The sequence below is a fragment of the Exophiala dermatitidis genome (assembly GCF_000230625.1).
Source record: "Exophiala dermatitidis NIH/UT8656 unplaced genomic scaffold supercont1.5, whole genome shotgun sequence".
Lineage (NCBI taxonomy): Eukaryota > Fungi > Ascomycota > Eurotiomycetes > Chaetothyriales > Herpotrichiellaceae > Exophiala > Exophiala dermatitidis.
Genome location: NW_008751650.1, coordinates 2,245,916 through 2,266,967, shown reverse-complemented (window position 1 = coordinate 2,266,967; position 21,052 = coordinate 2,245,916). Strand labels below are relative to the sequence as shown.

General features: G+C 52.7%; 9 protein-coding genes across 10 annotated transcripts; 4 read left to right on the top strand and 5 right to left on the bottom strand.

Annotated features, from left to right (window-relative positions):
• Positions 1-5: 5 nt before the first annotated feature.
• Positions 6-2,831, top strand: HMPREF1120_06389 (uncharacterized protein). Its single transcript, XM_009160591.1, has 3 exons — positions 6-79; positions 100-1,361; positions 1,444-2,831. Exons 2-3 carry the CDS (start codon positions 714-716, stop codon positions 2,332-2,334), a joined length of 1,539 nt encoding a protein of 512 aa, XP_009158839.1. The 5' UTR covers positions 6-79; positions 100-713; the 3' UTR covers positions 2,335-2,831.
• A 209-nt stretch (positions 2,832-3,040) lies between these two features.
• On the bottom strand, positions 3,041-4,588 carry HMPREF1120_06388 (uncharacterized protein; the record flags this gene model as incomplete). Its single annotated transcript, XM_009160590.1, has 1 exon — positions 3,041-4,588. The coding sequence occupies one exon, from the start codon at positions 4,586-4,588 to the stop codon at positions 3,041-3,043; it is 1,548 nt and encodes a 515-aa protein (XP_009158838.1).
• A 653-nt stretch (positions 4,589-5,241) lies between these two features.
• On the top strand, positions 5,242-10,731 carry HMPREF1120_06386 (uncharacterized protein). Its single transcript, XM_009160588.1, has 4 exons — positions 5,242-7,192; positions 7,282-7,426; positions 7,506-9,930; positions 9,990-10,731. Exon 1 carries the CDS (start codon positions 5,770-5,772, stop codon positions 6,829-6,831), a length of 1,062 nt encoding a protein of 353 aa, XP_009158836.1. The 5' UTR covers positions 5,242-5,769; the 3' UTR covers positions 6,832-7,192; positions 7,282-7,426; positions 7,506-9,930; positions 9,990-10,731.
• HMPREF1120_06387 (uncharacterized protein) lies at positions 7,980-9,810 on the bottom strand (the record flags this gene model as incomplete). Its single annotated transcript, XM_009160589.1, has 2 exons — positions 7,980-8,123; positions 8,146-9,810. The coding sequence occupies 2 exons, from the start codon at positions 9,808-9,810 to the stop codon at positions 7,980-7,982; spliced, it is 1,809 nt and encodes a 602-aa protein (XP_009158837.1).
• Positions 10,732-10,852: 121 nt separating the features above from the next.
• On the bottom strand, positions 10,853-12,199 carry HMPREF1120_06385 (malate dehydrogenase, NAD-dependent; the record flags this gene model as incomplete). The annotated part of the gene is made up of 6 exons (XM_009160587.1): positions 10,853-10,954; positions 11,008-11,548; positions 11,602-11,696; positions 11,746-11,895; positions 11,955-12,072; positions 12,134-12,199. 6 exons carry the CDS (start codon positions 12,197-12,199, stop codon positions 10,902-10,904), a joined length of 1,023 nt encoding a protein of 340 aa, XP_009158835.1. The 3' UTR covers positions 10,853-10,901.
• A 702-nt stretch (positions 12,200-12,901) lies between these two features.
• On the bottom strand, positions 12,902-13,213 carry HMPREF1120_06384 (uncharacterized protein; the record flags this gene model as incomplete). Its single annotated transcript, XM_009160586.1, has 1 exon — positions 12,902-13,213. The coding sequence occupies one exon, from the start codon at positions 13,211-13,213 to the stop codon at positions 12,902-12,904; it is 312 nt and encodes a 103-aa protein (XP_009158834.1).
• A 981-nt stretch (positions 13,214-14,194) lies between these two features.
• Positions 14,195-15,098, top strand: HMPREF1120_06383 (uncharacterized protein; the record flags this gene model as incomplete). Its single annotated transcript, XM_009160585.1, has 2 exons — positions 14,195-14,269; positions 14,343-15,098. The coding sequence occupies 2 exons, from the start codon at positions 14,195-14,197 to the stop codon at positions 15,096-15,098; spliced, it is 831 nt and encodes a 276-aa protein (XP_009158833.1).
• A 564-nt stretch (positions 15,099-15,662) lies between these two features.
• Positions 15,663-18,816, top strand: HMPREF1120_06382. Of its 2 annotated transcripts, XM_009160584.1 has the most exons (5): positions 15,663-15,869; positions 15,926-16,187; positions 16,275-16,813; positions 16,952-17,553; positions 18,061-18,816. In XM_009160584.1, the coding sequence occupies exons 2-5, from the start codon at positions 15,968-15,970 to the stop codon at positions 18,227-18,229; spliced, it is 1,530 nt and encodes a 509-aa protein (XP_009158832.1). In that variant the 5' UTR covers positions 15,663-15,869; positions 15,926-15,967; the 3' UTR covers positions 18,230-18,816. The 2 variants fall into 2 exon arrangements, with proteins under 2 accessions (XP_009158832.1, XP_009158831.1); XM_009160583.1 differs by having other exon boundaries at positions 15,663-16,187.
• On the bottom strand, positions 18,798-20,527 carry HMPREF1120_06381 (MFS transporter, SP family, sugar:H+ symporter; the record flags this gene model as incomplete). The annotated part of the gene is made up of 2 exons (XM_009160582.1): positions 18,798-19,541; positions 19,637-20,527. 2 exons carry the CDS (start codon positions 20,525-20,527, stop codon positions 18,798-18,800), a joined length of 1,635 nt encoding a protein of 544 aa, XP_009158830.1.
• Positions 20,528-21,052: the final 525 nt, after the last annotated feature.

Sequence of the window (21,052 nt, the reverse complement as noted above, 5' to 3'; positions counted from 1 at the left end):
GCCCAGCGGTACACGGGCTAGGGAGGCTGCCTACCAGGTACCTACCTAACTGGAAATTGGTACCCGGAGGTACCTCTAGGTGCCTGGCAGTACCTCTAGGTGCCTGGCAGTACCCATTGTGTTTGGTGCTTCGCAGTAATACATAATATAATACTGTAGTATCGTTGCGCGGTGCGGGTGATGCGCGTGCTGACCCCGAACCGCAGCAGTGTCTGCGCACCGCGTGTCCGCTTCCAAACTCGCCAAACCCGACGTTTGCTTGATCTGCAGTGCTGCTTGTAGATGCATTGCTTGAGCGACACCACACAACTCACTTCAGACGCGTCCTGTATATGCAGTTGAACTGTCTGCCCATCTCTGGACGCTCCGGGGCACCTCAGACGCGTCGGGCTACGCGTCGGGCGCCGCGCTGCCCGTCAACTTGAACTGTTGCCCCGGGAAGCTCTTCATCCCACGCCTCGCGCTGCAGTTGTGCCAGTGTCGCCCCACCAAATCACCAAATCAGCCGGCGTCGATAGACCAACTCCACTGCCACCGCTACCACCAACACGACCTGTTCACGCGACGAGCGACCGGCCTGCTGCCCTGTTGTCCTGTTCGAGGTCCCGGCTGTTTGCAACTTCCTCCTTGTCCTTTCTCGTCTCCCTACAAACCTCCTCTTATACCTCGACGACGTGCTCCTACACAACTCTTGCTGCGTATTACACGAGGGCATGACCGACATCGCCCAACCCGTGGACGTGATTAGTATGCACTATGCCACCGCGCATGCGTCAACCATGCCGGATCCACCAATGCTGACATCGACCCCGACACCTACACAAACATCTACGTCGACATCTACGGGTGACCCTGACGGCAATGTCCATCATCTACAACATAATGATACTGCGGAAGAAGCCTCATCTCAATCAGATACACATTCACAATCACAGTCTACCTCGACTCGACCAACCGCTCTAAATGTATCCACCAGCGAAGCTTCCAGCACGCAAGAACCCGTAGCGGGACAAGATGGTGATACGACACCGCCTACGTCTGCCATTTCTGCCATATCAAGCCAAGGAGAAACTGGAGATTCAGGGACATCAAGGAAGCTAGAGGACAAACAAGACCTGGGAGACGTGGTCCGAAAGGATGAAGGCCAACAGAGCCAGACGCGAGAACAACCGCGGTCGAGTTCGACTTCTCAGAGTCCCCCGCCAGATTCCGTGTCCGGGACGAAACGCACGGCAAGTGGTCAGATCAAAAGGTCCAGCGTGAACGGCATAGGAGAAGTGATGGCCAAATCAGGCATGGGTACGAGCCACTCTCGGACATCGAGCATGACATCGAACGGGACAAACGCGAATGTTGTAGAGGTATGTATCCGTGTAATGGGGTTGCTGGCACTTAACAAGCACCACCTGCTTTTCCTGTGATATGGGACTAACGATCTCCTAGATCTCCCAACAGTTACGTACCAAGCTGAAATATGCCATGCTCAAAGTCCAGAATGGCTGGCAATCCCGATCGTTGGATGAGGTTGAGTCGCTGGCATCACAATCACCCCGCTCAACAGTATCTGGATTCCAGCAATACAACAACAGCAATGACCCGCAGTCAACCCTGCTCTCGCCCAAGACGGCCATGGCAAGGAAATTGTATCGAAATCACAGCGAAACCAGCGAGAGCGATTCGTCTGACAACACCACAGCAGAAGCTCGCGGCTTGACCAGCCCGGCAGGGAGATCATATGATGCTCCAGCTGCAGGACGGCGTGCCTTGGCCCCGCCAGTCGACATTGTGCCAGGGAGAGGATCAGGCGCAGGCTCGCGGCGAAGACCAACTCCAAATGGATCATACAACCATGGTAATGGTACAATGCGCCCTCCACGACCAATCAACAGCCAAAGAACGCCCAGCCAGAACGCGGCCATGGAAGCCGACGCGGTCGAGACGTTGCTGTTTATGGCCAGCCCCAACAACTCGGGATATAACCCACATGCCAGTGCCTCTCAGGAGTCTTCTTCGGCTTCCTCTCTTCGTCCGGCAGAAGGTCCCCCACCGCCGTCACAGTCACAGCCGCCCTCAAATCTGACATCGCCATTACGCACTCAGTTCAGCCAGACGTCCATTGTGGCATCATCTCCAAAGAGAGTAGCTTTCTCCGGCATAGGATCGGACCATCACCGGCAAACTCTCCACAATGACTACCACCACAGCAGCAGCAGCAGCAAAGCTGCTCTGATTGACCGCATGCTCGATGAATTATCTGATACCAGCGACGACGAGCTGGAACAGGCTTTTCGGCAAGCCGAGAAGAGCAAGCCTGCCGCTACGGTGTTGAGTTGATCTTGAATTTTCTCTTCAGTTACGTTGACCTACCAAATACGGTCTGGCGCGGACGGGGGAGCCTTTTTTTTTAAATCTGGCCGATTCGCCCATGGTTGGGAATTGGGACCAGCACTTATTCCATGGCATTCTATGGCGAATTTCGGAATGGAGTTTAAACAACCCTGAGATCTCGAGTCTGATTCTCTCACTGAGTTGAGGCTGCATTTTCTTCATTGTTCAAACTTTGGATCTCTGCAACCTGAAAAATGTATGCATGGCACTGGCACCGGCAACTTTGAACTGGCATATCTGATATAGCTACCTTACGCCCAAATGAGGCTACGACGGTTAATGATTGTACACACACATTGATTGGCAATTTGGCCAATTTTCATCTTGGATTTCATCTCTCATCACGCTCAATTTCCTGCTATCTGTTACCGTTTGCTTATGCAGTTGACTTATTTGTCAGGCAGCATTTTCAATTTCGTAAATGAGAACCACCATCTTGGGTATAAGATGCTTTCGTTTTCTCGTTGCTCCCTTCGACTCGAGCTAGGCGTGCTGCCCACGCATAACTCCCTAGTAAATCAGGATCGGCTCTGTAAAGAGTATCTCAACCCAAAAATCACGAAGGAATGATCTCATGAGCTCTGTCAGCTTGACCCTGTTTGGTAGAAAAACCGAAATTGTCTTCGCGGTTATGCTTAAGCTAAAGCTTCTGCTAAGCCCCAGCAACGGGCTGGGCAGGCACCAACTTGGCGATCTCGAGGTCCTTGACATCATGTAGACCCATTCTGTCAAAGGCACACTTGGGGTTCCCGCAATTGCCGTTGTTGCCCCAGGGACAGCGGTGGCCGTAAAAGCAGTCCTGGCGACGACACTTGGAGCCCTGGGCGCAGGGGATACTTCTAGCCTTGTAGCGGAGGGTGCTTCTCATGACCGGGTCAATGGGGTCGTGGTCGTAGCGACAGCTGTAGGATTCGCAGTTGTCGCGGAGGTGGTGCTCGTTACACAGCTTGCGGCGGTCGCGGATGCGGTCTTCGAAGCGATCCAGTTCCGCGCTGCTGGGCATTCTTATCTTGAGATCGATCCGTTGGCCCAGCCGGTTGACGGGGATTCCGGATTTGGGGTTGTTAGCGGTCGTCGTTTCGCTAGCACCAGCTCCAGCTCCAGCGTCGTGGAGTTTATTGGATTGAGCTCGTACAGGCAGAGTTGGTATTGGGGCTTGGGTGGTGGTAGTGGTGGGCATGACCTCTGCCGGAGGGGTGGGCGGTTTAGCCGGCTGCTGAGTCGTAAGTGTGGTGTTGCTGGAGACCGGAAGAGGCAAGCCTGGTGGAGACGAGATGGAAGAGTAGGTCGACCTGCTCACACTCGGTGTCAAGTCGGTGCTGGTCTGCTCGGGAGACGAACGGCGTGAGTCGAGAGTTAGGCCGTCGAACCCGGCGGCGTAGGATGGTTCTGCAGCTCTGGCAGTTATGTCTAATGCGGAAGTCTCAAAGACAGTGTCGAACCTGGTGCTTTTGAATGGAAGGCTTGCATAGGCGCGGACCGCCGCGGCCGACTGGGCTGCTTCGACTAGCATGACTTTTGGCATGACAGTAGCATCATGGCGGTACTTGTCCAGCTCGGCAATGTATCCATTATCGTGGCAGCAGGCCAAGTAGATGCGTTGACATTGAGCGTTATAAGCATAGAAGCGAAAGGTGTCTCGTAGTTTAGCGTCCACCCGCTCCTTTCCCGGGCCACAGTCAATAAACTGGAACAAGCTGCGGCTTTGGGTGAAGGAGCAGAAAAAATGGTCGATCTGATATGGAGCGTTAAGGTAGTCGGCAGCTGCAAGGGTTCTTGCCAGACCAGCCTTATTGGCATAGACGTTGACCAGCACGTCACAGTCGGGACTTAGACCTTGCATACCCTCGTCTTGCCTTAAGTTGTTCAGCACCTCGGTGTACAACTCGTTGGCAGCCTTGGATCCTCCGGAACTTGTAACAGCTTGCAAGAATGCCCTGCGGAAAATGTAACCGTCACCATCAACAAGCACGACGACGAATTTGCGTTGAGTCGATGCTTCAGCTTCTTCAGCACGTCTCTTCCAAGTACGTCGAGTGTTACGCTCGTCTTCTAGGTCACTTTTCAAATTGTGACACTCCTTGTTGAGTTCCAGAACGATATTCGTTAGAGACTCGAACTGAAACTGTCGCGCCTGGTCAAACGCGCTAAAATCCTGGAGTCGCTGACGGAGCTCGTGCTCGTTAGGTAGGATTGCCATGACTGCTGTAGTAGTGAATAATATAGCAGAATAATGGGTTAGACGTTGTGGTAAGGAGGAAAGGACAAAGATGGACAGATGTAAGAAGCGTGGGGTTTATGAGGCTACGAGCAGTTTGCCTAGAACGAGAATGAAAGGCCTGAACTCAAGGTCACCAGTCTCAGCGGCTGCAGTTCGCTGGAATCGGATCTCAGCGCTTGAGCAGAACCTCGAGGTTTGACGACCGCGGAGCACAGCCAAGCGAGACAAGGCAGACTGACTAGAAAGGAGGGCAAGAAGGAACAACGATGGGGAAAGAATGGAAGGCAAATGGTCACGACTTTTATCTCATGTCTCGTGTTGGACATGCGTGCCTACGGTGCAGAGAATTCAATTGATCACTCCGTTGCCTTGATTTGGTGGACATTATTTATTGGGCTGCAATGGTCTGGCTGGTGACTAGCATGCATCTCGGAGTCTGGCCAGAAGTGAAGACGCAGTCGCAGCAGCCGTCGTGTACTACTAGTACTAACTGGGATAATTTGGTACAATAATAATAACCTGAAACAGACGGCAGTGCAGTGGTTGGTGACTGGGTTGGCGGCAGTGGCAGTAGCAACAAGACGCAGGCTGGAACGCCCGTCCGAGTCGTAGTTAGGTATCGTTGTCGCCATCGCTAATGTTGGCTTTATCGATAAGCCGATAAGGTAAGCCACCCCCCTGTGCTGAAGCTGGGTGTGTCTACCATCTTTGATGTGATGAAGCCGGCCACGAACTCGAAGCCAGCGTGGAGACACTTCCAAAGTTCGGCCCTTGATTGATGTCTGCTCCACGGCAAAAAAGCATGAGCGTTCATAACTATATTGTACTCCCACGGTGCAAGTCATGGACATATCAGTGATCAAAAAACCCCATTGCTTATATCATCAGCAACTCAGAGCCGAGGTTCAACAGGTCTGATGAGAAACGCAGTGCACAGCACAGCAGTGGCATCATGGAGATCCGGCATCGTCCCGCATAAGGTATATAAACCTTGACTTTGGGACATATCAGTAAGCATCAAGCATCCATTTCATAACCCGTGCGGGATCCAAGGGTACAAGTATATGAACGCTATCCCAGTCTCCTTTATCAACCACGCCTCATCCTTTCACCAGCTAGAGCACAGTCATTTCTCCAAACTCCCTCCTCAATAAGCAAAAATGGTCCAAAACAAAGCCTTCATGTACAAATCCATCCCCGACGGCTGGCCCGTTCCCGACAAAGACCTAACCGTCGAAGACATCGGGTTCGACGAAACCGCACCCCCTCCAAAAGGAGGCTTCGCCACAAAAAATCTCTACGCAACCTACGACCCAAGCCAGCGCGGGCGGATGCGCGACCCCTCAATCAAATCCTACAGTCCAGCCATGACGATTGGCAAACCCGTCGTCAGCGTCCACGTGCTCGCCAAGGTCCTCAAAAGCGACAATCCCAAGATCAAGGAAGGGGATCTGGTCCTGCTCCGAAGCCACTCGACCGAAGAGTACTCTGCAGTACCAGAGTCTGCCGTCTCATCCACCCAGATCATCTCACCGCAACCGGGCGTGCCATTGACAGCATACTTGGGCCTGCTGGGCATGACGGGCATGACGGCCTATGGATCCTTACATGAGATCGGCCAGCCGAAACCCGGTGATGTGATTCTTGTTTCTGCCGCCGCTGGGGCCGTGGGACAGGCCGTGGGACAGATTGCGAAGCAGGAAGGGTTACATGTCATTGGCTCAGTAGGCGACGACCGCAAACTCGACTTCATCACCACCGAGCTCGGCTTCGACGCCGGGTTCAACTACAAAAAAGAAGAAAACCTATCCGAAACCCTGAAGAGACTGGCACCCAACGGCATCGACATTTACTACGACAACGTCGGCGGTCCGTTACTCGATGCCGCTCTGGCCCATCTCAATGATTTCGGCCGCATCGTGGCCTGCGGTACTATTTCGACGTACAACGACTCGAGCAGTTCGGAACGCTATGGCGTCAAGAACTATAGTCATGTCGTGCGCAAGAGGCTCAGATGGCAGGGGTTTATCGTCTACGATCCAAACGTCATTCGGTGGCAGGGTGAACGGGACGAAAAGGTCGCGAGGTGGATTGCAGAGGGGAAAATCAAGTCTGTTGACCATATTACGCAGGGAATGGATAATGCCGTCAAGGGGTTTCTGGGCATGTTGAAGGGTGAGAATCTGGGGAAGAGTATTTTGAAAATAGCGAGCGACGAATAGTAGCCCCCCTCGGCCTGGCTTGCAGCCAGTAGGTAGTTTCGCCTGGGCTTACAATGGTGGAGGCTCTCTTTCGCGCCTGCACAAAATGGAGGCAGTTGGGAAAGGGAGACGAGATCATCTGATCACGAGCTACATAGCGACACTCCTGGCCGTACTTACTGCACCCCACTGCAGTCCAATTCTTACTACGTGGAATAAAAAGTCACAGTCTACTTCAAATCGGAACAGAGAGATGGGTTTTTTGTCTTTTTTTTGGGATCGATCCCTTTTCATGATTCATCTATGGAATCTACTCGTACATAATCTAGCTCGCTGCCTAACCAACCCATCCCGGTCTCGCCCGTCAGCGAAACGCAGGTCGGTAAGTGCACTCTCTGGCCGATTTTTCTCCCGAAGGCGTGTGCTACATGCTAGTAGTAGCAGTAGCAAGCCAGCTGATAGCCCTCTTAGGCGCTTTGAATCTTGACCAGATCCATGAATCCGGAGTCCCACTGGGGGTCAAAAGCCCTAAAGAAGGGACATACCAGTACCTCAAAACCTCCGGTCCCAGACGAGGCGCTCGGAAGGTGGCGGCATATTTTTTTGGTTTTGTGTTGTGCGCATTCCAGTCTTTCAAATCCCATGCCGTTCCATTCTATTCTGGGGTGTGCTCCATTAACTTTTGAGTGTTGCAGAATTAGCAAATTTTTTTTGGTGTTTTTGTTTTTCTGAAGCTGAAGCTCGAAGTAAAGACTTGTTGGGGTGGTGATCATCCAACTCGTACAATAGGGAGTGTTAAGTGAAGGTGGGAGGCCTGGTCTCCAACTCATACAAAAGTTGCTGGTGTCTTGGCGGCAGAGAGCGCAGCCAGCACACAGCACTGTGAAATCAATGCTTTTCGTGGTCAGGGGTGTTAAGCCTGCGAGTTTGCCAAGGTTGAGGTACCGGTGGAAAGATGCCTACCAACAAGCCTGTGGGAGGAAACGTGCGATTGCCAGAAAGACCAAATGCCCTTCCGTTGCCAGGTTGTTGTCAGTAGTGTCGCAATGGTGTCCAAGTCGACAGCCAGAAGGATGTCGAGCGGACAACAGCTCCGAGATAAAAGGTGCGTCAGTATGGGAAACGCCCTGCCTGGCCATGCATGCCACGAAGACAGGTTCGACAAAGCTCTATTCCGCACTCGTTGCAGCCGCGCAGAGGAGCGTTTTGCAGACAACCGTGGCAAGTAAGGTCATCACCGCCAACAGGCGCAGTGTGTCTATGTCGACAGCCGCTGGCAGGTTGTCCGGGCCTACCAACTGCTGCGCGAAAGTCTGGCCAGAGGTGTGCATTTACATCGCCGTGGGTTTCAGCCGGATTGGTGTTCGCATTTTCGAGCTCGACGACAACCATGTCTGCATTTCCGACCTCGCGTTCAACAACAATGCCTGCATTTTCGACCTCGGGTTCAACAACCATGTCTGTATCGTCGACCTCGGTTCCATCCGCCATGTTTGTCTCTGCCGCGTCGGCCTCTTCATCTTCACGATCTTCGTCGGCTGCCCAAGAGTTTGGTACGCATTTGCAGCGGTCATGCTCGTCAAAGAGATTGCCACAAATGTAGCAAAACTCGACACCGCAGACACAATCCATGTGGCCACAGCCTTCAATTCGTTCCACCAACTGCCAGCATGTTGGGCATTGTTTCCACTTCTTCTTGTCCGAAAGAGCCTGCAACGCCTTGGTTGCTGCGTCGACGGGAGGGCATTGACGTTCTGTGGAGGTCCATCGCTGATGTAGCCTCAATTCCTCTCGGCATCGAATACAGGTCGCCGTCGCACATTGTGGGCACAATGCGAGATCGTACTCGGGAAGACGATCAGTTTTTGGGATGTGGACGGAACAGGTGGGCACGGCACAATACACGGGGCGAGCATCGCTGAACTCGGCTTCGACCGCTTTGTAGCGTGCGTTGATGTCGTCAGGCAAGAAAGTGCCCCAGACCGAGATGCGTAAAGGTTGTCCACAGCATTTGGGTGGAAAAGACTCCCTGCTTGTGCAGCCGGCGCGAAATGCAGCTTCGAGACACGGGGTGCAGTAATGGCAGCCACAAGAAATGTTGAGCAGATCTTCGAGGTTGTGGAGTACCAGACATGCCGAACATGCGACAAAGCGGATCTGAGGCTCAGGCCGGGTCATTCTGCGGCGATGACGACCACGGCGTACCCGTGCCGGTGCTTCACGAGTGATGTCAAATAGACCTGGGCCCTCGCCATTCTCACCGACGAGATTGGGATGGTAAATGGACTCAACAACAGGCGAGGACGAACGATCGCGCTGACCGTCTTGGGAGGATGCCATGGTGGTGGAGTCGTTGGTAAGTAGCGATCCAGAGAGCCGATCTGAATGGTTGGAGTTGACCACAGAACCACCGAGTACTTGCAGCGAGCCCTCTTCAATAAGCTCCAAGCTATCACGAGTATGCAACAAGCGAGCCGGGGCAACAGATGGTTGCTGAGCCGGCAGGAATGGTTGGAATGGTTGGCCAACGTTGGTTGGAGTGTGCAAGATATGAGGGTTAGGACCTTCCGGAGTTGCTCGTGGCAGTCTGTTCTGGCCTGCGTGAAGGTCACCTGGGAAAACAAATGGGAAGGGTGGCAGCACTGCGGCTTGCTCTGGAGTGACAGATTCAGTGATGAGAGTTCCGGCTGGGTATGTGCCGATCTCAAAAGGGTGACGAACTTGCTGATGCTGGTTTGTGAGAGTCAGAGCCGGCTGAGCGTGGTCGTTGGCTTGCGCCTCCAGCCGATCTTCGACGGTAGTACTACCAGAAGAGGTGCTTGGAGTCATGGTTTGCAAAGGAGGCCAGCCAAAATCCGAGACCTGCCACTCGGGGAGATGCTGGTGAGCCGCGAGGTCTTGTTGAGTGAGGTTGTGGTTGACTTGATTGCCGGCTTGACCGTCAGCCAGTTTGGCATCACCGTCCGGGTCAACTCGAGGGAGATTCTGTGGCTGAGCCATGTTCTGCGTGTATCAAAGCAGGTTGCTCGAAGAAAGATCTGGATTTCGCTTGAGATCGGGTGGCGGAGTCGAATAGAATGATGGTGGTGGAGAAGAAATCAGGCTGATATTGAGACGGGGGTGAGTTAGGACCAAGCGGGACCACGGGGAACTTCTGGCGCAGACTTACATGCTTGTAGTTGGACAGGCCGAAGGACTGGAAACCGTACGATCGGACAGACAAATGAAGATACAGCGCGGGATGCTGCGTCTGACCCAAGCGCGGGTCGAGTTGTTTGGACAAGTGAGGGTGTATCGGTCTGGATTCAACAGACAATCAACTTGCCAGCGATAGAGCGCCGGCGCTGACGTACAGGAGCGCGACAAAAGTGATAAACAGGAAGGACAAAAGCACATACACCAGGGATGAGACGAAAGGAGTGGGATGAACAGTGATGAGAGAGTTGAAGAGAGTTGAAGAGAGTGGTAGAGAGGTGAGAGAGCAACAAGAAGTGAAGTCGCGGGAAGAAGAGTCGAGTCGACTTAGACAGAAATCCGCATGCACCATCACCATGACGGGTTGTCGCCAACACAGACAGACTGCGCTCCTCACGGGAACAGACTGCGATGCTCTCCATTACCTCGCGTTCTCCTTTTCTTCTTCTGCTTCTTTCATAATGCACCTCTCTGACTTCATAATCTCCCTTGTTGTTTCTCACCTGTTGAGCGGTTCGTTCTGAGGCCATGATTCACATTGCTCACCGCCGTCGGACAATGCCCATGTCTTCACCTACGAATTGCACTCATAGACCACGAACAACACCGTCACCCCGGATTTACAACACCCCCTACGTCAAGTACTGTCATTCTGGGCAGAATCTGGGGAAAGTAGAGAAGGGTTGCTGGATTGCTTACTGGAAAGAGCCACCATGGTTCAGGAAGGAGAGAGATAGACAGGGGGAACAGTAAGCACAAGGCTTGATTCTCTCTTTACGAGGGCGGAAAAGAGCCTCCAACTAGATTACTAGATGGATAGTAACTCCTATCCCAGCTGTCGTGGTATCCTGCTTTTGTACATACACGCTCCAGTCCACCCTTCATGCCATCGTCCTCTATGGGTTGGCCTTGACGAAGTCAATGCCCTTCTGGATGTTCTTCTTGAGATCTGAATTTCTGTGTTAGCTCCGCAATTTCGGCTGAAGTCGCTGGGACACTCACCAGTCAAGCATGCCTCCAACAAGCCTTCCTCGTACTTGTTGATCTTGCCAACCGGGAGGATCTTCTCGGCGCCCTCAGGGCCAAGCTCAACGCGCGAGGCAAAGAACTCGACTCCCTGGTCCTTGTACAGAGGGCTGTCAACGAAAGTAGGCTCGATGACGCCCTTCTCGCCTTGCGATGCCCTCAACAAGCTCTCGGCAAATCTGGCACCGGCAAAAGCCATGGAAAGAGTTGCGGAACCGGCACCATCCTTGGCCTTGACAACCTCATCACCACCAAACTGAATGCGGTTGACCAGAGCATCAAGTTTCTCACCAGAGATGTCTGGGTGACGGGACTGGGAGATCAAGGGGACAATGGTAACGCCGGAGTGTCCACCAACAACGGTAACGTTCTCCTCAGCCGGGTCGGTTCCCTTAATCTCGGAGATGAATCGCGAAGCACGAACAACGTCAAGAGTGGTCACACCAAAGAGACGCTTGGGGTTGTAGACTCCCTTGCTCTTGAAGACCTCAGCGCAGATGGGCACGGTCGAGTTGACCTGGACTCATGTTAACAGCTCATTCTTTTCGTCATCTGAAAGGCTTCTCCTACAGGGTTGGAGATGACCAACAACTTGGCCTCAGGGGCTGCGTCGGCAGCAGCCTTTGCGAGGTCGCGGACGATGCTAGCGTTAGTGTTGAAAAGATCTAAAGCCCATTAGAACTAAGCATTTCTCGTGCCTGGAATGTGGCTTACCGTCACGGGTCATGCCAGGCTTTCTCGGAACACCGGCTGGAATGAGGATGATCTCGCTGCCGGTCAAGCACTCCCGGAGACCAGAAGGAGTTGGGTCGTAGCCCTTGACAGTGCTCTTGGTGTTGATGTGGGACAGATCAGCTGCGACACCTGTACAACAAATCCTGTTATTATCTTTCTGACATGCCTGACGTTACGGACCAACGGACCTGGACCCATGCGGATATCGTAGAGGGCGAGCTGAGACACGCGAGGGTTGAGCTTCATCAACAGCGACAGAGGCTGTCCGATACCACCAGCGGCACCAAGCACAGCAACCTTGGAGGACTATTCAGAGACGGCCGTCAGCTATTGTCTACATGACACAACATCCCAAGATGCAACACACCTGTCGTGCGGAGGCCGAGAACGCTCGGCGCTGGACCTGGCCAAACATCTGTCGGACGAAAGACATGGTGGGCGAAGATAGCGGGACAGAGGGAAGAACTTCACGTCGAGAAAGCCCGAGGATGGAGTGGATGAACAACGAAACTGTGAGAGTGTGAGAGGTGTTGAAGTTGAAGAGAAGCAGCTTGGAAGATGATCGGCTAAAGCTTTCGCCAATGCTCTGCGGTCCTCCACAGCCTGAGCCTGCAGTGAGATGCGTCGGCGACAAACTGCGCTACTTTGTTTGCTCCATTCGAACGCTGCTATATCCGCAATTCCGTAGGCACGTGACTGAACGCGCCCACCGTCCACGTGATCTGGTTGTCACGTGAATGGCATTGTCGCGCCTACTAGTATACCTTCGCCGAACTGCACACACTTTCTTTGAAGTCCCGGCGAACACTCTTATGCCTGTTTGCAACTCTCAGTAACAGCATTTGCTCTCAATATTGAAAGAAAGGCTATCACAAACCCAGTCGGGAACATGCATGTGCAGACTGTCGGTGCCATTTGGGAAATGTCGTTTCCTGGCCTCGAGAGGCTCCATCACCGAGAAACCTCCGGAAGTTCTCTTGCTCCGAAGCCGTTCAACAACTGAAGTTCCGGGCTCTCCGGGGTTCACAGCTATGGTAGGACAGAGAAAGATATCTTGCAGCTTCACCTGCGGTCGCCATAGACATTTACTCTTCACACCTGAAAAACATACTGCATCAAGACCAACCAACTGTGGCTAAAAGCAGGTGCTACGGCATTCACCGTTGACTGAGGAAGTTTCATCCCATGATTCATGCCATAGTTGCTGACGACCCCCACCAGATATACGATGACTATCACTGATAGACGTGTAGCCAGATTCGTAGATCTGGTCAGCTGCATAGCTCCATTTAACATCAAATTTGGACAAGCCACCCGTCAGAAGCTCTTCCTGCCGAGACTCGAGTCCTTCGGCTTTGTCATCAAAAATTGACTGCATGTGCTCAACACGGCCAGCATTTACCAGGGCGGCTTGCAACGGATCCCTCTGTCCCTTCAAATACTCCATTTTGGCAGGCAGCCCGAGCACTGTCTTTGTAAATCTGTGCTTCTCTTCTGAGCAGTCTCTTGGGTGCTTATTTCGACGATATGTGGCCCTGCACCCATCTTCGGGCAACATATTGAGAAGAAAATTTGGACCAGAGCGTGGAGACGGTATCATCGAGCCACTCACCGACTTACTCTTTCGAATCGCAGCTTGAGCTGCTGGACTTTCGCTTCTCGGAAATGTACAAGGTATGTATGCCTTGGTCATTTGCCTGAAGGGATTCTCTGGAGCGTCGCTAGACCATGCTTAACGGTTGCTTCTGTGGTGAGGAAGATGCTAGCCATCGAACCCGTTTCAAGCAAGCGTGCCACGGATCAACAACTACCTTATGGCAGAGCGCTGGTCTACCGAGCCATAATAGTGAGCGACCGGATCCAAGTTAGATGCGCTGGCCTCGTTATTCTAGTGTATGGGGATCCGAGCAGGCCCGTTCCGATCCGGCCCTACCACAAAAACACTTGCAATGACCAAGAGCGCTCAGGAATTCGTCCCGAGCTGTATCAGGGTGCATGAGACATGGGATTGCTGCAGTATCGGCGTGATAGGGTCAACACTTGGACAATTGTACTCATCATTGATCGTCACAGAGAATACTCCATTCGATAGAGTACCGGTCACCGCTCCTCACATGCGCGAACGAACGATGTGGGGGCTTTGAGCTTCCCCTCCATCCTCCACTCAGGGCATAGCCCACATCAAGCAAAGCGTGACATGGGGGTCTGCCGTCTTTGACAGGTGACAGTAGTAGACAACAGACAGCAACTTGAATATTGTTGGCATGTCGGGCACCGCGTTCGCCTCAGAAAACCATAAACCTTCTTTATTTGCCGCCGGCATCAGAAAACCTTTCCCAGTTCCACCCATCACCAACTTCCGCCATCATTGTGACTTTCGCCCGAAACCCTTCCAGCACTTAGGCGCACGTTGGCAAGCATAGTGGAAATGTGGCAGGAAGGTGCTGAAAACCAAGCAACAGTCCAGGAAGATCGAGATGTTTCAGCAGAAGAAGATACCAGTGTAAGAATTGTTTTACTCTAAGCGTCCTTATACAGTCCAGACCGAACGCTCACCATCTATACCACTTGTTTAGAGTCGGTCGGGTGATTCAGATTCAGCTTTCAGCGACGACTCCCAGACAGTATTAAGCACTTCTCTTCGGTCTTCAATATACAATCACCGTTATGAGAACGGCCGCACATACCATGCATTCCGAGACGGGGAATACCCGATTCCGAATGACGAAGAAGAACAAGAACGTCTCGACTTACTGCACCACCTCTTCAAAATGATTCTTGGAGGAGAGTTGTACACGGCCCCTTTGCCGCGGGATCCCCAACGCGTATTGGATGTGGGCACGGGTACAGGTATCTGGGCGATCGAAATGGCTGACCGGTTTCCTATGGCACAAGTAATCGGCACAGATCTATCTCCTATCCAACCAAACTGGGTGCCTCCTAACTTACAATTTTACATCGATGACGCCGAGAGTGAATGGACATTTCATGAGTCTGGCAAGTTTGATTTCATCCATGGACGCGCATTGTGTGGAGGAATCGCCGACTGGCCAAAATTCTATGCACAGGCGTATGACAATCTACAGCCAGGGGGATGGATGGAAATGCAAGATCACGAGTGTTGGCTCAACAGTGACGACGGAGGCATGGAGCGGGCTCCTGCATGTTCAGAGTGGATTCGTGAAGTTGACCGAGCAAGCACCATGTTTGGCAAACGCCTAAACATCGCGCACCAACACCGACAGTGGATGATTGATGCTGGATTCCAGAATGTGTCTGAGATCATCCGGAAGGCAAGCATTTCCCGCAAACAGACCATCACTTATCATTAACATGAACAGATACCCATCGGCCCTTGGGCAAAGGATCCGAAGCTGAAAGAAATCGGGGAGCTTATGAAAATCCAGATGATCCAGTCAGTCCCCTCGTTCATGCTAGCGTACTACACCCGGATCTTGGGCTATAGTGTGGAACACACCCAGGTGACAATGGCCCTGGTGAAGAAGGAATTCCAGGATAAAAGTCTACATTTGTATTTACGCTGGCACTTTGTATGCGGCCAGAAGCCAGAATGAGCGAAGGGCCCGAGATGACGAATAATGCGATGAACGATTCACGACCTCAAGTACGCGAAATTCTAGGCTGCAATTTGCACAGCTATGGGGCGAGATATTGGCCTCAGGTGCCCGAAAGAACAGCTCCACGACCAAGTGGGTATGAGTTTGACCCCCATGGTGATGCGTGGCGCCGGTCTTTCCCTAGCATGCATTAGGCAACGTTCTGGTTGCAACGGTACGGACCCTTTGCGGGTCTGTGTTCACCACGCCGCCCATTTAGGATCCTTATCATTGGTTTGCTGTGATCCCCCGGTGGATTTTACGCAAGCTGGCCCTCTGCGGATGTGCAACGCATTTGCTAGCAGTCCTTAGGGTATGCACGGCCTGCAGCAACGGCAGTAGGGGATATGTTCAGAGACGCGTTGGCAAAGATCTCGATACGAAGAAGGTCGGACGAGGGGCTCCAGCACCGACCTCCTCAACTGATCAAATGATCAGTAATGATCCTCATGCCACGGTTTGAACCCACCCATACGAAAGTACCATGTACTGAGCTTCCAACCTCTACGCACTCAAAATATCTCTGACCTTTTGTCTTATAGAACTCACTGGCAGGTTAGACAACATTCTGAAGTAGGCCAATCATGGCCATCTCAACGGTTTTGAGCTACCCTATCACCAGCCTCCTGGTGGCATATATCACCTATTTGGCTGGCCTTGTGGTGTACCGCCTCTATTTCCACCCCCTAGCAAAATTCCCTGGGCCCAAATATGCAGCGATCAGTCGGTGGCACGAGTTCTACTACGAGGTCGTCAAGAAAGGACAGTTCACGTTCAAAGTGCAGGAGTTGCACCGAAAGTATGGTAGGTTTCCCAGCTGTGAAAGGCATCTCGCGGTCCCAGCAACAACTCGAAATGACAACAACGGTTTCTAACCTTCCGGCCGATCAGGCCCCATCGTTCGCATTGTCCCCGATGAAATACACATCCAGGACTCGCAGTTCTACGACACTCTTTACACCAAAGCCGGTCGGGTGGACAAGTACGACTGGATGGCTGGCCGGTTTGGATGCGACACCTCAGTCTTCACTACTGGGCCCGACGAGCTTCATCGCATTCGCCGAGGGGCATTAAATCCACTCTTTTCGCGGGCTCGCATTCTCGACCTGCAGACCATCATCCGGGCCAAGATTGACACATTGCTCGACCGCATTCGCGAGTTCCAGAGAGAAGATAAAGTGTTGCCCATAAACCGAGCGTTCATGGCTCTGACGGGCGATGTTGTGATGGAATACTGCTTCTCAATCAGCTACGACCACCTCAAGCTACCGAATTTTGAGAAGACCCTGCACGAGCCGTTCATGGCAGCCAGTATCAGTGGACATCTCTCTCTACAGTGCCCGTGGGTGCCAAAGGTCTTGTTTACGCTTCCTGAATCCATCTTGGTCAAGATCGAGCCGCTGTACGCGCTCGTCTTCCGTATGCAAGCGGTACGTATGGCGTTCTAACCCAACCTCATGAATCCCTCCCGTGCATCCCCTGCATGCACCACTTGGAGCATACGGCATAGACGTCCAAATCAATTACAACCAGTTTTCGGTGCATTGAACGAGGCTGATTTCCTACAGGATTTCCGCAAGCAAATCAACGCTATGAAAGAAGGCAAGATGAACGACGTGCTCGCAAAATCGACTCATCCGACCGTGTTCCAAGAACTCATCTCAGGCAACCTGCCCCCATCGGAGAAAGAGACTCGACGCCTCCAAGACGAGGCTCAGCTCGTTGTGGCCGCTGGCGTGACCACCACCGGTTGGGCGCTTTCCGTCGCAACCTTCCATCTACTAAGCAACCGAGATGTGTTGGCCAAATTGAAAGCAGAGCTGAAGAATGCCATCCCCGATCCTTCCGCACCGTTATCGTGGGTCGAACTTGAGAAATTACCCTACTTGACCGGCTGTGTACGTGAAGCGGTCAGGATGTCATATGCCGTCACGACACGAAACCCGCGACTGTTCTCCAAGCCCATCACCTACAAGGACTGGGTGATCCCGCCACGCACGCCTGTCTCCATGACGATTGTGGATGTGAATGACGATGAAGACATTTTCCCCGAGCCCAGGAAATTCCGACCTGAGCGATGGATCGGAAGCCCCAAGGCTCTAGACGGAAGCAGTCTCGAGCGATATTTTGTCGGGTTTGGTAAAGGAACAAGAAGTTGTCTGGGCATAAAGTGAGTATAGTCCCTTCTGCTGCATTAGCTTTCCCCCTTTCGTCATCTCCTTTCACTCGTCCCCTGAAGACTCAGACTCGACACTCGGTTTCTTATTGCCCCGGGACTTTTGTCCTTGCTTTTCTCAAGCCGCAAGATGTTTCGACGTGGGGCATATGGAATGGTTGATCCATTCTTCATACTTCTCACACCTGCTGTCTCCTTTGTTTCAATATTCCAAAATGCCATGTCCTCATTATTCCATCTACGCACCCAACCAGGTAATCAGTCCCATACTGCCACATCTCGCCACTTTCAAGCGGCTGGGCAGCACAGCTTGTTCAGCTGAAAGCCAATCACTCCCTTCATTTCCCCTTCACCTTGATCACTCTTATGTCCCTCTGCCCAACCACTCGTACAACCACACGTCGAATCATACGGCATTATATCACATCATATAACAGCACATCAGTGACCCCATCATATCAAGCTCTCTCTAACTTATCTTGTCCCTTATGTGGAAAACAGTCTCGCCCACGCCGAACTCTACATGACCCTGGCCGCCGTATTCCGCAACTTCGACTTCGAACTCTACGAAACGGACATTTCGGACGTGGAATTGGCGCACGACTTCTTCCTGCCCAGTCCGAAGCTCGACAGCAAAGGGGTCCGGGTCAAGGTTTTGAAGTCGACATAAGTAGGACCAAGTTCTTGAGTTGCGGAGGTACAGTGGTACCGTCATGGGAGTGGACGTCAACTTAGGAGAGTTTGGATACCAAAGCAAAGAGCGTCCGAGACTGAGCTAGTCGTTGCCTTGCCTTGCATTGCGTTCCACCGCATAGGTTTAACTTGATGGATGGTCAATATGCCGATTGGGTGGGACGGCAGCATTCAACGAAGGACCATCCTGCCGGACAGAAATGCGGTCAATGGCAGGTAGATGGGCCTCCTTTCTTTTAAGGATATATCTTCGACCCTGGGTCTAGCGTCTTCAATGCCCTCTATATCGTGTGACGTACCGGTTTGCACTACCTATCTTACTGCACTACAATGGGAACGATGGGTTGAATGAAGTAGACGGATTGGATGCTTCATATCATGCTTCAGACTCACAGCCCAACGACGAATTCTATTCATTTCCATATTCTCGCGTTGACATGACTATTTCCCATTCCTGCAATTCTGCAATTCTATCAGCGGCTCCTCTGCTCTAGACCTGACGGTCAGTCATGTAGATAAGCCCTGGTATATAGCTATATATATGATCAAGCCTTGCCAAACTCACGTCTTTCAACAGTTTCGACTTCTTCCGAGCCAGAGCCAGCATTCTCAACCTCATAGACGGAACCTTCAGCCTTGTAGCCCTTCTCACGAACAACACCACCCTCCGTCTCCCTCAGAGCCCGCTGTGCGATCTTTTCCCTCTCCTCCGGCGAGGCAGTATACCAATGACTAGCGACATGCATCGTATCGCCAAAGACGTCGCCGATCTCTTCAAGGGTGCGACCCTTTGTCTCCGGAAACATAAAGTACATGACAACTATATAAAAGACGCTCGGGACAATCAAAACCAAATAAAACTTCCACCCGATATCGTTCAAGGCCACGGGCGCCGCGACCAACGTCACCTCGCTGGCGAGGTAGAAGGCCGACAGACCCAAGGCGACGCCGTGCGGGCGAAGATGGTTGGGGAAGATTTCGGAAACGTAAACGTACTGCGTGGCGTCTATGAAGAAGCACCAGAACACAATGTACAGCCAGACCATGAAGACGGCGGCCTTGAGGCCGGCTGTGTTGTCCGTTCCTAAGAATGACGCCGTCAATGCGCATAGCAGTATTAGGGCTAGTAAACAGCCACAGGATCCGATGAGCATGAATTTGCGTCGGCCAAATCGGTCAATGTAGAGTGCTGTCCAGGTGTTGCCGATGATGGTCAGGGTCGTCCAGCATGCGTTGAGGAGGAGGGGGGTAGATCCGCCGAGACCTAGGCTTGCGTAGATTAAAACGCCCTGTCATGATAAGTGTTAGTAAGTCCAGGTGATCAGTAAGAGGATGACAGATAGTTGATTCAAGTGATTTGATCTTGTGTAAGGTATTCACTCACGTAATTCGTCATGACGTAGATTCCCAAGAAGGAGTCCCCCCACATGAGAACACAGGCCATGAGTGCCCGTTTGCGGTTGGCCGGGGTGCGGAAGAGTTCGAACCGACGCACGGCCAGGCTGGCGTCCATCTCGTACTGTTGCTCCATGAGCCAGAACTCCTGCCGGGCTTTCACGTCCTCAGTGTCGGCGGGGGTTTTGTGCAACCTCTTGACCACGTCCAATGCTTCTTGTCGTCGTCCCTTGGAGAGCAGCCACCGCGGACTGTACGGCACGATCTTGCTGCCGGCAAGGAGGATGATGGGAAACACCACCTGAAAAGCCAGGGGGAAACGCCAGGCGAATTGGGCCAGTGGGTCCTTAGCTTTCATGTAGAAGCACGCATACCCCAACCATCCGGCAAGGCTGTAGCCCAATGCGTACATGATGCCCGTGACGCAGACCATGGCACCGCGGGTTTCGGGCGTCGAGACCTCGGCCTGATAGATGGGGACCACGCAAGCAAGGATGCCCGCACCCAGTCCGGCAACGAACCTCCCCACGAGGAACATGGCCATGTCGTATGCACCGGCGCAGAGAGCGCCCCCGACAATCAGGATAACGCAACCTACTTGCATGGTTCGCTTCCGGCCGTAGACATCGGCAGACCACGCTTGATAGATGCATCCTGCAATCGCTCCGGCCGAGTTGACGCCGTTCAGAGCGCCGATTATGTTCGTCGTATGGTCATACCCGGGCTGGCCTGATGTGGCGAGATTGAAGTAGGTGTAGAAGTTGGGCTGTCCAACCGTTGACCCGATGATGGCAAGACCGTAGGCCGTGGAGATGGTGCCCAAAGCAACGAACACGACGACCCATAGGTTGTAAGTATTGACAACGATTTTGTTCAGCATCTTGCTGGGAATGAGCACCAAAGCAGAGAGAATGAGACAGAGGAGCTGGGTTGGGAGGAGGGAGAAGAGCTCGTCCGGCGCCGGTCTCGGTGGGCATTGAGGTCTCACATGCTTTATATCCCTAGGTCAACTCTTTGCCCGCCCAGTACTCTACTGACTATTATCTTTAGGACACAGGTACACATTCAGTCATCCCCTCTCCATCTGGAAACCCGAGGTAACCACATATCCGGTGGGGAAAGAAGAGATAGTCAGTCCCTCCGCAGATCCTTGGACGTGTATTGAGCTCCACAACCTCTATCGCACCGCTCGGTTTAGGTATCTCAACATACGAGAGTGAAGATCCGGTGGAGACATGGGGACTGGAGAAGGTCCTGGCGATGAACCGGGGAAATGTGACCTTGGGGCTAAGCAGATAATGCGGGGACTCCATTATTCCAGGGGAGACTGTGCTGAGGTCGGCGATAGTGGCCAGATGCGAATGCAACTCGCAAGGAGTGAGCATTGATAACTCGCATTTTTCGA